The sequence below is a fragment of the Crocuta crocuta genome, unplaced genomic scaffold (assembly GCF_008692635.1).
Source record: "Crocuta crocuta isolate KB4526 unplaced genomic scaffold, BGI_CrCroc_1.0 scaffold235, whole genome shotgun sequence".
NCBI classification, from domain to species: domain Eukaryota; kingdom Metazoa; phylum Chordata; class Mammalia; order Carnivora; family Hyaenidae; genus Crocuta; species Crocuta crocuta.
The window spans coordinates 10447468-10461989 of record NW_027531285.1 but is presented as its reverse complement, the minus strand read 5'-3'; the positions used below and the strand labels follow the sequence as shown (position 1 = coordinate 10461989).

The following is a 14522-nucleotide window of genomic DNA, read 5'->3' as shown; positions in this document are numbered from 1 at the left end:
AGAGAAGGTGACCAGGAACGAGCTTTCTGATAATGTGATATTTGATACTGACCATGGGGTTGGGAGTGGAGGAGTTGGGGGTGGAGAGCATCTTCCAAGCAGAAAAAAGGCAAGTACAAGGGACCTGAGATTTGCAGGTAAATGACAAGGTCTTCAGGATCCACTGAAGCTCAGAAAACAAACAAACAAACAAATGGAAAAGATAAAGGTTCACAAGAAGAACCAGGGAGAAATAGCATCATGAGAATCAGGGAAATAAAAAGTTTCCACCAAGTTTTCAGGAGCCACTGAAATGAAGGAATGGTTCCAGAAGAATCAGAAAGGAATAGCATTATGCAGATGAAGGACATAGTTTCAAGAAAGGAGAGGGGCGCCTGGGTGGCTTAGTCGGTTGAGCGTCCGACTTTTGCTTAGGTCATGATCTCGCGGTTCGGAGGTTCGGGCCCCGCGTCGGGCTCTGTGCTGACTGCCAGCTCAGAGCCTGGAGCCTGTTTCAGAGTCTGTGACTCCCTCTCTCTCTGACCCTCCCCTGCTCACGCTGTCTCTCTCTCTCTCTCCTAGAAATAAATAAAACATTAAAAAAAAAAAAAAGAAAGAAAGAAAGGAGAGAAGGGGGCATCCGACTTTCTCAATCACTGGAGCATGAGACTTGATCTCAGGGTTGTGAGTTCAAGTCCCACGTTAGGTGTAGAGATTACTTAAAAATTAAATCTTAAAGGGGTGCCTGGGTGGCTCAGTCGATTAAGTGGCCAACTCTTGATTTTGGCTCAGGTCATGATCTCACAGTTCATGAGTTCAAGCCCCACAATGGGCTCTACACTGACAGTGCAGAGCCTGTCTGGGATTTTCTCTCTCCCTCTCTGCCCCTCCCCTCTCTCAAAATAAATAAACTTAAAAAAAATAAAAATTAAAAATAAAATTTGACCATGAGCGAGTCAACAGAAGACAAGTTACAGACTGAGAAAAGAGATGAAGAACAAACTGTTAGGAAAACACCTCAAGTGATACACAGGAGAAATCAGGAACCAGTTTAGACACCAAGTCAGAGAATCAAAGGAGGAAGATATTAGAAAGTTTCAAGGTGGTGTTATATGCCGGGATGAATCACTGGATTCTACTCCTGAAATCACTGTTGCATTATATGCTAACTAATTTGGATGTAAATTAAAAAAAAGAAAGAAAGAAAGTTTCAAGGAGCGAAAATGTCTATGGTATCAATAGCACAAAGAGTTGGCATGAAGGAGAGTTTTAAGCGCCCCTTAGAGGTGGCAATAAGGAGATTATTTAGGAATGCCTATTATTAGAGTAGGCAGGGTGGAAGCGAAATGATAGCACAACGAACGGTGCCAGGGTCCTGCTGGCCTTGAGGTAACAATGAATGAAGCCACTTACTCACAAAAGTTTAACGGGGAGGGGAAACGTGCCCCAGAAGGTCCGAAAACTGCCTAGAAAAGGGGCAAGTCATCAGGTCAGCTGGGGACATGAGCTCCCTGGAAAGGAGCCATCAGCCCTGGCAGGGCAGAGACACAGCCTGTCCCGAGAGCAAGAGCTGGTGGGGGGCACAGCGCACACAGGAGCTAAGCAAGGAAGCAGAGGCTGGGCTTGCTCCCTAAAGGATGTGTTCATCTGCTGAGAGGGAGAAAGGGGGACCATAAAAAACTGGAAAAAGGTTTTAAGAGTGCCTGAGATAAATCTACTGGGATTTCAATAAGAAACAGAGTCAAGACCGGGAACCCTAACCATGCCTGGGGAACAGCCACATTTAGAAATAGTAGTTTCCTAAATGATTTGGCAGAGAGGCTACTTACATGCTTTAGGTGCAAGTGTGCTTGGCTGGCAATGTCATATATCACATCTCTCACATTTTTATCTTGGTTCTGCCGTAGAAAATCCTCTTGCGAAACACCATGCTGTGTGGGAAAATACATATTACATTAGGAATCTAAAAGCACACTTTATCTTAGTTCAAGAACAGCAGGTGACAGAACAGTATCTATACTATGATGCCTATTTTGTTTTTGAAAATATATGTAACACACTTCCATGTGTGCCTACAGACACGCATACACACACTCCTAGAAGAATATGCAACACGATGTTAACAATGGTTGTAGATAGAACACAGTTATGCAAGCAAGAAAACAAACATATGGATCCACCACAGATCTAAGGTGCCCGACTGATAAAATTCCAATGTGGTAACTGGAGCAAAAAAGCAATTAGTATTGATTTCAAAGCAGCTGCTTGAACAGATGAAGCAAAGAACCAAGAGATAATGTCCCTCCCCATGTTCCTGAGGTAAATTATTAGAGGAAACAGTTAATAGCCTTACCAGCATACAAATTTCCAAGGGAAGGAACACCCTTCTTCTGCTACCATGATAGGGTGTTGCTCTCAAGCAAGTGACAATGCCCTGCGCTTTTCCAATGTGACTTGCGGCATGATCTGCATGAAGATCCTTTACACCTAGGATTTTACAAACAAAGCAACAGGGCTTAAATTCACAACAAATCAATAGAGGCAGCTTGGAGAAATCACCTAAACGTATAAAATTAGGTGTTTTTCCTGTGTTTTATATCTGAAGAACAGGACTTATGTGAGCAAAACTGCGCACAAAGTCAAGCTGACTGTTCACCACTGAACAGGTTTCTGAACCTTAACTTTTAAATAAAAGCGTTTTCCTCAGACTATAGAACACCGAGAACACATTTGGAATTTTAATCAGCTTTCTTGGAAAAACATTACAAGTCTTCCATTTCTTCTCCTCAATGCAATTTCCATATGACCTCATTTTAAGTATATGCTTGACAGACTGTCTGCTTTTTGCTCCCTCCTTTCATTGTGTTGGCAAACATGTCACCGGGCGTACAGGCGGAATGAGCCTGGGAATCTCAATAGGGACTTGTGTTACTCCTTTAGGGTGACATAAAGATATATTACCTTCTTCAAAAGAGAGGGTATTGTCCTTGGCCCAAAAAATGTCCTCATTATAATAAGACCTCACCAACTTAAAGTCAGATGAGGAAAAGGATCATCTAAATTTGTTTGTTTTATTTATTTTTAAGAGGACAGAAAAAGAAAACAATCTCACAAGAACGTTGAGAAACGTAGTTTTATATTTTCTACTTTTTTTTTTTTTTTTTTACATGGGGAAGTTTTATTGACAGGGAAGGAAGAATCAGGCCTCAGGCCTTCCAAATTGTAGGAGAAGCTTAAAAAGGAAAAATCACCTACAATTACCAGATTATTGATTATAGCATTCCCATGAGGTAGCTAATGTACTTTTATGAGAGCCTCAGTATTTTGATTAGTCTGTTCTCCAAAGAAAGATATATATTACCCTTCTTGCTTTAAAGAAAAAAAAAAAAAGACATTCCTTTACAGATGGTGCAAAGAAAACCTTCAGTGTTAAACCAATTAGACTGTCAAATTATGAAAGAGTGAGGGGTATTTTCTTTGAAAACAGAATTATAAAATAGAAAAAAAGACTTACCCAATATTTCTAGTGTTAAATAAAGGAGAGAACTCTGAGTGTTTTCAGCATAATTTTCCAGTTCTTGGATATTACGATATGCTTTGTCCTCCAAATTTTTTTCCTATATTCAAAATGCAAATAAAGTTTGATGAATTGTCAATATTTTATAAAGAAAAGCACCATTTTTTGCCCTAAAGAACTAATAAAGAATAAAAATAATTAGTTATGTTGTTTAGTACACAATAAGATTAAAGTAAAATTAAAACATTAAAGTCTACACATTCAATAATTGCAAATCACCTCTCAAAATAATACCTTGGGAAGAATCTCAATGCACAAGTCACCAGACATGGGGTTAGCTTAATGTTCAAAAGGCCAGGGAGTCATGAGAAACTGACTTAACTGAGCTCTGACTTAAGCACTTTAGACATTATCTTCTTACTCATCGAAACTTCCCCCCAAAAGATAAAGAATTAATGCTTTTTCCACATTGCAGATGAGGAAACGGAGTCACAGACATATTAAGTAATATGTCTGAGGTCACATAGCTAGTAAATGATGAGAATAGGATTCAAATCCATACATTTTAACTGTTAAGCCAGTGTTTTTAATAAAGAAAAGGTATATAGGAAAGGAAAGGAGATCATAAGCAGACTCCACCCCAAAGACACCAAGCTCCATAAAGTAATGGGGGTGAGTACCTTAACTGATCACATTATATTCCAGAAACCAAAAAATATAACTCTCAGACTAAGAACATGTAGCCACTATTATAATAATACATTTACAAAGACTCCACTGCCAAGGAAATATGCCCCTTCCTCTTTACTTTTAATCAGAAGAAAATGGCACCAGCAATGATCCCAGGGGGAAAAAATTATGTCCAATCTTTTACGTTTTTTAAAAACTGAGTAATAATTCACATACCATAAAATATACCCTTTTAATATGTACAATTCATTGGTTTTTAGTATATTCACAAAACTGTTCAACTATCACCACTATCTAATCCCAGAATGTTTCCCCACCTCAAAGAGAAACCCTGTGTCCATTAAGCAGTCACTTCCCATTTCCCCCTTCTCTCATTCACCTGTAAACCACTCATCTACTTTCTGTCTTTATGGATTTGTTCATTCTGGATATTTTATAAAAATGCAATAACACAATATACAGTTTTTTGTATCTGGCTTCTTTCAGTTAGCATGTTTTTAAGGGTCATCCATGTTGGAGCATATATTAGTACCTGATTCTTTTTAACTGGAGAAAGTATTAATAATATTCCATTGTATGAATGTACCACACTGTGTTTATTCACTCATTGGTAGATTATGAGTTGTTCCCACTTTTGGACTATTATGAATAATGCTGCTGTGAACATTTGTGTACAGGTTTTGTGTGGATACATGTTTTCATTTCTCTTGGGCATAAATATAGGAGTAAAATTGCTGGGTCTATGATAACTCAATGTTTAACTTTCTGAAGAACTGCCAAACTTTCTCCAGTGCGGGTGTATCATTTCACATTCCCATCAGCACTGTATGAAGGTTTCTAATTTCTCTACATCCTCACCAACACTCATTGTTGTTCATATTTTTATTATAGCCATCCTAATGAGTATAAAGGAGTAATTTATTCTGGTTTTGATTTGCATTTCCCTAATGAAAAGATGTTGAGCATCCTTTTAGGTGCTTATTGATCACAGGTAGCTCTCCCTTGTAGAAATGCTTACCCTAATCCTTTCCCCATTAAAAAAAGTTTTTTTAACTTTTTTTTTTTTTAATTTCTGAGAGAGAGAGAGAGCGAGAGAGACAGTGTGAGCAGGGGAGGGTCAGAGAGAGAGAGACAAACAGAATCTGAAGCAGGCTCCAGGCTCTGAGATAGCTGTCAGCACAGGGCCCAACATGGGGCTCAAACCCACAAACCATGAGATTATGACCTGAGCCGAAGCCGGACACTCAACCAACTGAGCCACCCAGGCACCCCTCCTTTCCCCATTTTTAAATTGGTTGTCTTCTTACTGTTGAGTTTTAAGAGTTCTTTACATATTCTAGATACTTGTTCCTTATCAAATATATATATAACTTACAAATACATTCTCCCATTCCATAGACTGCTTTTTCACTTAATTAAGATTTTTAATTTTGTTAAAATCCAATTACCTGTTTTTTCTTTTATTGCTTATACTTTTGATATCATATCTCAGAAATCACTGCCTAACCTGAAGTCACAAAGATTTATACCTATGTTTTCTCCTAAGGGTTTTACAGTTTTAACTCTTACATTTAGGTGTTTGGCCTATTTTGAGTTAGTTTTTGTTTATGGTGTTAGATAGGAATCCAAATTCATTCTTTGCATGCGGATATCCAGTTGTCCTGACATTTGTTGAAAACCTATTCTTTCCCAGTTGGATTATCTTCACACCCTTGTCAAAAAATCAATTAACTATAAATTTATGGGTTTATTTCTGGACTCTCAATTCCATTCCATTGATCTATATGTCTCTGCCATGCCAGTGTTCCACTTTGATTACTTTAACTTTGGAGCTTTCTTCTTTGGCAAGGTTGCCTTAAGCAATTCTGAGTCTCTTGCATTTCCATATGGATTTCAGGATCAGCTAGTTAATTTCTGCAAAAAAGGCAGGTGGAGTTTTTATAGGGACTGCACTGAATCTAAAGATCAATGTGGGATATTGAGCCTAGTCTTTTACTCTTAAATATCCCTCCCTACAAAAGCCAAATGTTATTTTCCACTAAACCAAAAAGTTCTCTCTTTCTTAAATTTTCTTTTTTTTTTTAATTAAAAAAAATGTCAATGTTTATTTTTGAGACAGAGAGAGACAGGGAGAGAAGGATTCACAGAACCCGAAGCAGGCTCCAGACTCTGAGCTGTCAGTGCAGAGCCCAATGTGAGGCTCAAACACCCAAACCATGAAATCATGACCTGAGCTGAAGTCAGATGCTTAACCGACTGAGCCACCCAGGCTTCCCTCTGTCTTAAATTTTCTAATTGTCTTTACCTCATAAAAACAGAAAACACCTGAAAAATAGATCTTCTTAGTGCTAATTAACTCTGTAGGCCAACAACAATTTCTTTTAAAGGCTGAAGTCATTATCTCCCATTTTGGTTTATAATTACTATAGCCTATGGTTATTAATAGGCTTTATCCAAATAAACTAAGTAAACTCCCATTTTCATGACAACAGTATGTGATAAATATCAGGCCAATGAGGACACTGAGCCAACCATGTGCCAGAAAGATTACATAAGTTAGCCCAGGCCAGAGAGCAATTTGTATGCTTGGTTGGGAGTAGAACGTAAGATAGCATTCCATTCACTAGAATAGAACCATCAGACTTTCCTTATTCCCTCAACTATCTGGACAGAGATCCAAATACCGTGTGTACATAAAAGTATGTGTACGACTACTCAAGTTTTGATGATATCAAGGAATTATCTGTACTTTTTTAAGGTATGATCATTTATTGTGGGTATGTTTTCTAAAAGTATTTTTAAAAATTTTTTCAAGATACAAATATTTATTTGCAAGCTAATAATATGGGGTTTACTTTAAAATAATCCAGTGGTGTTTAATGAGAAGAGTTGGTAGAATATAGATGAAANAAAAAAAAAAAAAAGAATATAGATGAAACAAGATTGGATATGTATTTATAACTATTAAAGCTGGTTAACCGATACATGAAAGTATATTACACTATTCTCTCTACTTTTGTATAAAAGTAGAAGTCCAAACATTTCCATTACAAAAACAAACAAAATAGTAGAGTGGGGTTAGTGTGCACACACACGTCTCTGCCTCGGTGCCTGTGTTTGCCTGTCTGACTCAAGGTGCAGGGGGAGGGGGCTGAGGTGGGCGGCATGCAGTGATGGAGAATGGATAGAATGACAGTTCTCTAAAAGTCTCCTTCCTCCAAAATATAATACACATATTAAAACATTTCCTCCCTGAGGAATTAGCTTATAGATTAAAAAGGAAGAAAACACGACTTGAGCAATTTCAACTTACTCTTTCATCAATGATTTTCATAAGCCATCTTTTAGTCAGATTATGTCTTTTGACAGCCTGAAAAAAACAAGAGTGTTGTAAATTTTTAGAAAGTACTAGAAATGACTTCAGCAGATCTGAAAATAAACAAACACAAAACTAGTTAAGGAAACTTTTGTAATAACTATCACCAGATAGACAGCTGTGTTAAAGAAATATCAGGGAAAAAGAAAATGTCCCTAGAAAACATTTCAAAACATTTCCAAGTAAATATAATACATCCAAAACATTTCCACTAGATGTTTTTTCTTAATGCTATTAGTAATTTAACAATTCCACTTTCAAAACAAAAACAAAACAAGAATTAAATACCAAGCTTCAGTTAGTTATATGATGTATCTTGACTTCTTTGCTTATTTATCATACACAAAGTTTTCTCCACAGGACAAAAATTCTACTTAGTGAAAATAACCACTTCTTCAAACATGAAAAGAATAACTAAAAGTCCAAAGAAAGTAATCTGTAGGGTAGCGTTCTCTTAGCAAATAAAGACTCCAGTAGGAAACAGCACACCTAGTGCCCAGATCTTAGTCTCCAGTTCGACTCCAAAGAAAACAGGGCTCTAGAGAAACAGAGTGATGGGAGATTCGAGGTGATCCTAGAATATCTTACTGTGTCAGAAAATACAATATGCCCCAAAAAGTGATGAGGGTGCATGTCATAAGGACATAAGAGCCAATTTCATAGGGCTCTCACTGTCCAAATCTGGGACAACTTGAACACCCAAATAATCACATATAGTAATGAATTATAAAATACTGGAAAAAAAAACAGGAATTTGTGAGTTCATAGCAATAATTAATAAACAAACACAGAAGACTGAGAGTTCTTCCTTATACTAGAATGCCAAGTGCCAACCAGTAATGTTGACAGAGTGCTAGAGTTTGGAAATTATCATTTTGCGATCATAACAAGTAAAGACTGAATCAGATAAGAACCATCAATGAACGCTAAGTTTAGGAAGAAACTGATGAGGAGCAGGATATGTGCATAGTCTTAAAGTGGATTAGTTTGTGAGAGAAATTATAATTACAGACTGGGAAAACCAGGCAACATCTTGACCAGGTGATGAAAATCAACAGTGCCAATAAAGGACAGATGGACAAAGTGTGCCTCCAGATGTGATGCCCTAAGAACATATCACCTAAATTAACTGAATTAGTCATGAGAAAACATCAGATAATGTTTTCTCCAAAATGAGAAATGTTCTAAAAAAGCAGGAGGAGGCTATACTCTTCAAAAATGTCAATGACAGGGCACCTGGTGGCTCAATTGGTTAAGTGTCCAATTCTTTTTTTTTTTTTTATAACTTTTTAAATTTTTTTTAATGTTTATTTATTCAAGAGAGAGAGAGCGAGCATGAGCAGGGGAGGGCAGAGAGAAAGGGAGACACAGAATCCAAAGTAGGCTCCAGGCTCCAGGCTCTGAGCTGTGAGCACAGAGCCTGATGCAGGGCTCAGACTCACGAACAGGGAGATTATGACCTGAGCTGAAACCAGACACTTAACTGACTGAGCCACCCAGGTGCCCCAAGTGTCTGATTCTTGATTTTGGCTTAGGTTATAATCTCACAGTTCGTGAGTCCCAGCCCCACCTCACACTCTGCACTGAAGGCATGGAACCTGGTTGGGATTCTATCTCCTCCTCTCCCTGCCCCTCTACCGCTTGCTCTCTGTATCTTTCTCAAAATAAATAAAAATAAACTTATAAAAAAAAGTCAATGTCATAGAAGACAGAAGCGACAGAAATGTTCCAGATTAAGGCATGAGAAAGAGACATGACAACAAATACACAACCCTAGACTGGATCCTATACTGGAGGGGAAAATACTATTGTGGACAATACTGGCGATACTGACAAAAGTGGAATGTAAGTGGAAAGTTATATAAAAGTGTTACGCCAAAGTTAAATTTACAAAAGTTAGGAGCTGTTCAGATAACATAAGAGAATATCCCTGTTCTTGGAAATACTTTTAAGTATTTAGGGATGAAGGGCCATGAAGTATAGCACTTATACTCAAGGGATTCAGATACAAATTATGAGTGTGACAATGCACGCACACCACAGAGCACACATGCAATTGTACACGAGCACTGCACAAATCACAAACATACAGAATAAAGTGTTAACAACAGGTGAGTCTGGATATAGGTTATGTAAGTGTTCTTTGTACTATTTTAAATTTTGCAAGCTTTCCGAAAGTTTGAAATTATTTCCAAACAAATTTTCAAAACATTGTCTTCTTGCCAAGTCAACAATAAGTAAGATATATTTTCATAAAAAATAAATATGGTAGGGGTACATGGATGGCTCAGTCAGCTAAGCATCCAACTCTTGATTTCACCTCAGATCACAATCTCACAGTTCAGGAGTTCAAGCCAGCATCGGATTCCGTGCACTTGGGATTTTCTTTCTCCCTCTCTTTCTCTCTCTGCCCCTCTCCTGCCCGCCCCCCTCTCTCTCTCTCAAAATAAATAAACTTTTTTAAAAAAGAAAGAATAAATATGGTAGTGGAACAAAGTGTCAGGAATATCCTGTACTCCATCTAAGCCTCTAAGACGTCATTGATACTAATGACTAATGATACTAATTGGAAGTTCAGAGAACAGAGCCCACTCTGCCTGCCAAGAACTAACAGAAGCCAAAAGAGCTGCATGGTGTCGGCTGCAAAGCGCTCTGCTACTACCTGGCAGCACTCCCTGCAGGCCTCTCCCCGGTCCCAGGAATCAGCCTGGGATTCCTCAGTCATTACAGAGTCCTGATCTTGTTTTATTTTGTGCATGTCTGCGTGGGGCAAGGCATGTTTGATCTTTGCAACCACCATCAAGCACCATTCCTGGCACCTAAAAGTACTCAAGAAATATTTAACCACAGAAAGTCAGGTTTCTGTTTACTCAACGCTGAAGCTGTAACGGCTACAGTTCCTTGACCATACAATACAATTCTTCTGTCTGATTCTGAAGGAAATCAGAGATCAAGTTTAAAAAAAAATAAAGGATTTAATAAGCAGCTGAAAATCTGCTGAATAAAGTATCAGCAATTTTTAAAACAGAAACCAAACAGAATAAAAACCTTGGCTATAAACAAAAGTTCAAACTTGCAACTAACATTAATACACTGAGAAATGGGGAACCCCGTATGAAATACACGTGTAATTATGGATATGCAATTATCTTGTATCCTAAAAGCACTAATGAATCACTGTGGCAGGAAAGTGCTCCCTGCACAACACCGTCACTCTTTCCCTACTTACTCTTCCAGAAGAACCTGACTCTCTCTAAAGAACCAATGGAAAGTTTTACTGGATGGTGTGCAAAAAGCATGTGCTCCAGCAGAGTGTGGAAGGGTAGAGAACATGCAACCAGGACAACTGCTCTGAACACTACCTCCTTCCTTCAAATATTCATATTAACCTTCAACACCGGGCGTCTCAGAAAGCTGGTCAACAGCCATCATCAACATTCAAGGAGCTATTAAATCGGACCAATCGGCACATGTGTCAACATTCTACAATTCAGATGTGTCTTCTGGTTTTTTTAAGAGAGGCCAAGATGAGATAAATTTGTGTTGAAGGAATCTCTAACGATGCAAGCCTTAGCATAACCCCCCCGCTGCGGGGATGTCTGCATGTAAAATAATAGTTTTTCTTGATTTCAGAAAAAATCTTTCTCTAAATGGAGTCACCACGGTGGAGGTTCTTAAAGTGAGATGAATAGAGGTAAACAACTAACCTAATACTCACAGCTTCCCGTCCACTCTTTCTTCTCAGTCCCTGGCCAGGGGGCCTGGCTTTCCATCCTTACTGGGGTTCTGTGAAGTCAGTCGGGGGCCGGGGAACAGGGCCTGCCTCTGCTGGTGTGCAGACCTGAGAAGAGGGGCACCCCTGTCAGGCCTGTCCGTGGCTCCATGACAGAACCTGTCTTTTGGCACTCATCACACCATAGTGGGGACACATCAGTGACAAAAGGTACCCAATTCCCTTCCTCCAATCATGGTGTGGCACACTTGGGAACTCTGCATGGCTGTTTATGAATGAAGGATCCATATCACTGCTTTAATGTGAAACTATGCACTAGATACATCTAGCTGTCCAAATAATTCTCTAGCTCATAAGTCTCCATTCTCTAATACTTCAAATTCATCAATGAAGATGCAACAAGGCAGTTTTATATTTGTGTCTGGACAATGGTGAGGGCAAGTCTCCCTTCACAAAAGGTCAGCATGTGTTTTTCTACAGCCCACGGAATGAACTGGAGCACTGGAATAAGGAGCTGCTGGCAGACAGAACAATTAACCTGCCACTGCTTCAAAATATATGCGTGTTGGGGCACCTGGGTGGCTCAGTCAGTTGAGTGTCTGACTTCAACTCAGGTCATGATCTCACAGTTCATGGGTTTGAGCCCCACGACAGGCTCTGTGGCGACAGCTCAGAGCCTGCCTCGGATCTTCTGCCGCACCCCCCCCCCACTTTCTGTCCCTTCCCCATTGTCGCTCTCTCTCTCTCAAAAATAAATAAAACGTTAAAAAAAGTATGGTGTTTAATTTCTACAGCCAAATATGTGGAAAGCAAGTAAATAATTTATAACACAGAGGGACCAGATTCCTCTTTTTTCTTCTAATAAAAAGTTCACTAAAGATCTGTGCAAGTTTATTAGCAGATGATTTAAAATTCCTCTGTCAAAACTAACAGCTCTAAACATTACATGAGCCTAAAATTATTTTCAGGATAGATTCCCCATAGCCACTAGCCTAACTGTATGCATCAAAAAGTATGCTCAAGGGGTGCCTGGGTGGCTCGGTTTGTTAAGCGTCCAATTTCGGCTCAGGTCATGATCTCACTGATTGTGAGTTCAAGGTGCACCTTGGGCTCTGTACTGATAGCTCACAGCTCACAGCTCAGAGCTTGGAGCCTGCTTCAGGTTCTGTCTTGTCTCTCTGCCCCTTCCCCACTCACACTCTCTCTCTCTCTCTCAAATATAAATAAACATTTTTCTAATTAAAAAAAAGTAAGCTCAAATAACACTTATAAATTAAAAGCAGCATTTCGTTTTTACCTTCCACAGCTCAATGGCCACAGGCTGCTGGGGTGGGTTGTCACTGTATATGTCATCCACGGTTTTTCTCCAAAACTCCATTCGCATCAGTCCAATTGTTTTCTCAGAGACTGAGTCCTTAACCTGTAAACAGCGTTCAAAAACCTTAATAAATGCACTCTTCAGTCTCAAAATCAGTATTTGTGACTGCATAGCCATGATTCATCCAAAAACTAAGTTTAACCCTATATATTTATTTTAATTTTTCCTTGAAGCTATATATCAGTTAAATTCTTCTCATTAAGAGGTTCCTAAATAAAACTGCAGATTACTTCCAGTATTTCCAAGGTCTGCATTCGAAAATAGATCGTCTTCTAGAAATAAATTGCCAAGAAAAAGAGTGGAGGGTACAGTTAGATTAAAAGAAATTGATAGATAAATCAGTTGCAGTATGCAGTAAATGGACTTTATTTGAATTCTGATTTGAAAAGAAAGAGACAACTGGGAAAAATCTGAACACTGGATGTTTAATGATACTGAAGAACTATTACATTTTTAATATTGGACAATGGCATTGTAGTTACTTTTTAAATGCGTTATCATTTAGAGATACGTATGGAAATATTTACAGATGGAAAAATTTATCTGATACTTCAAAATAACTTGGAGGTGAGGATGGGGTAGGTGAGGAGAGAGATGTAAAATCAAGATTGGCCATGAGCTAGTAACAGATGGAGCTGAGTGATGGGTTTATGGGAGTTAACTATACTGCATTCTCCAATTCTACAGATATTCAAATTTTTCCATAATAAAAGAGTTTTTAAAAATAAGTGGAAGAGAAGAAAATCAATCTTCATTAGATTAGTGATGGTAAAATTATTTTTAAGTCTAGAGATAAGCCTAAGAAATAGAGCCAGGGCTTTCTAGAGGAAGCAGGGAAGAAAGTAACATTTACCAAATGTCTACGCCAGCAATTGCTCTACTAGGAATTTATCCAAGGGATACAGGTATGCTATTTCGAAGGGGCATATGCACCCCAATGTTTATAGCAGCGCTATTGACAATAGCCAAAGTAGGGAAAGAGCCCAAATGTTTATCGATGGATGAGTGGATAAAGAAGATGTGGTATATATATACAACGGAGTGTTACTCGGCAGTCAAAAAGAATGAAATCTTGCCATTTGCAACTACCTGGATGGAAATAGAGCGTATTATGCGAAGCAAAATTAGAAAGAGAAAGACAAATATCATGACTTCACTCATATGAGGACTTTAAGATACAAAACTGATGAACAGAAGGGAAGCAAAAATAGGGAGGGGGACAAAACATGAGACTCTTGAATATGGAGAACAGACAGAGGGCTGCTGGAGGGGTTGTGGTGGGGATGGGCTACACGGGTCAGGGGCAGTAAGGAATCTACTCCTGAAATCATTGTTGCACCATATGCTAACTTGGATACAAATTTTAAAAATTAGTTTAAAAAAAATCAAATGTCTACAAGTGCCAGGCCCTTTGCTATGTACTGTCCCAGAGATGATCTGATCCCATTCCTCACTACAGACCCATAGGATCATTACCAGCACACCCACTTACAAACAGAGAAAATATGGCTCAAAAAAGTAGTAGTTTAGGGTGCCTGGCTGGCTCAGTCAGCTGACTCTTGAGTTTGGCTCAGGTCATGATCCCAGGATCAAGTCCCACATTGGGCTCTATGCTGAGCATGGAGCCTGCTTAAGATTCTCTCTCTCCCTCTCCCCCCTTACCCCCCATCTGATCCCTCTCCCTTGCTTGCAAACTCTAAAGAAAAAAGAAAAAAAGGAGTACTGTATCTTATGCTCTACACACTCACAGCTCTTATAATGGAACCAGAAGGACTTGCAAAAGATTATGGGAGAGGGGAGTGGTTGACTTCGAAGGGGCACATGAGGGAATTTTTTGGGTTGATGGAAT

General features: G+C 38.8%; 1 protein-coding gene across 4 annotated transcripts in view; it reads right to left on the bottom strand.

Moving 5' to 3' along the window:
* NDUFAF6 (NADH:ubiquinone oxidoreductase complex assembly factor 6) overlaps nt 1-14522 on the bottom strand; it is a 30862-nt gene that overhangs the window by 6851 nt on the left and 9489 nt on the right. For 2 of the 4 annotated variants that reach the window (XM_077771321.1, XM_077771320.1), the window contains exons 3-7: nt 12593-12715; nt 7500-7556; nt 3494-3596; nt 2333-2466; nt 1809-1910 (exon numbers count right to left, since the gene is read on the bottom strand). In XM_077771321.1, the coding sequence (XP_077627447.1) occupies nt 1809-1910; nt 2333-2466; nt 3494-3596; nt 7500-7556; nt 12593-12679 (483 nt within the window). In that variant the 5' untranslated portion in view covers nt 12680-12715. Of the gene's footprint in view, nt 1-1808; nt 1911-2332; nt 2467-3493; nt 3597-7499; nt 7557-11269; nt 11404-12592; nt 12716-14522 lie in introns of those variants that run through there. The other 2 variants (XM_077771322.1, XM_077771323.1) reach the window with 2 other exon arrangements.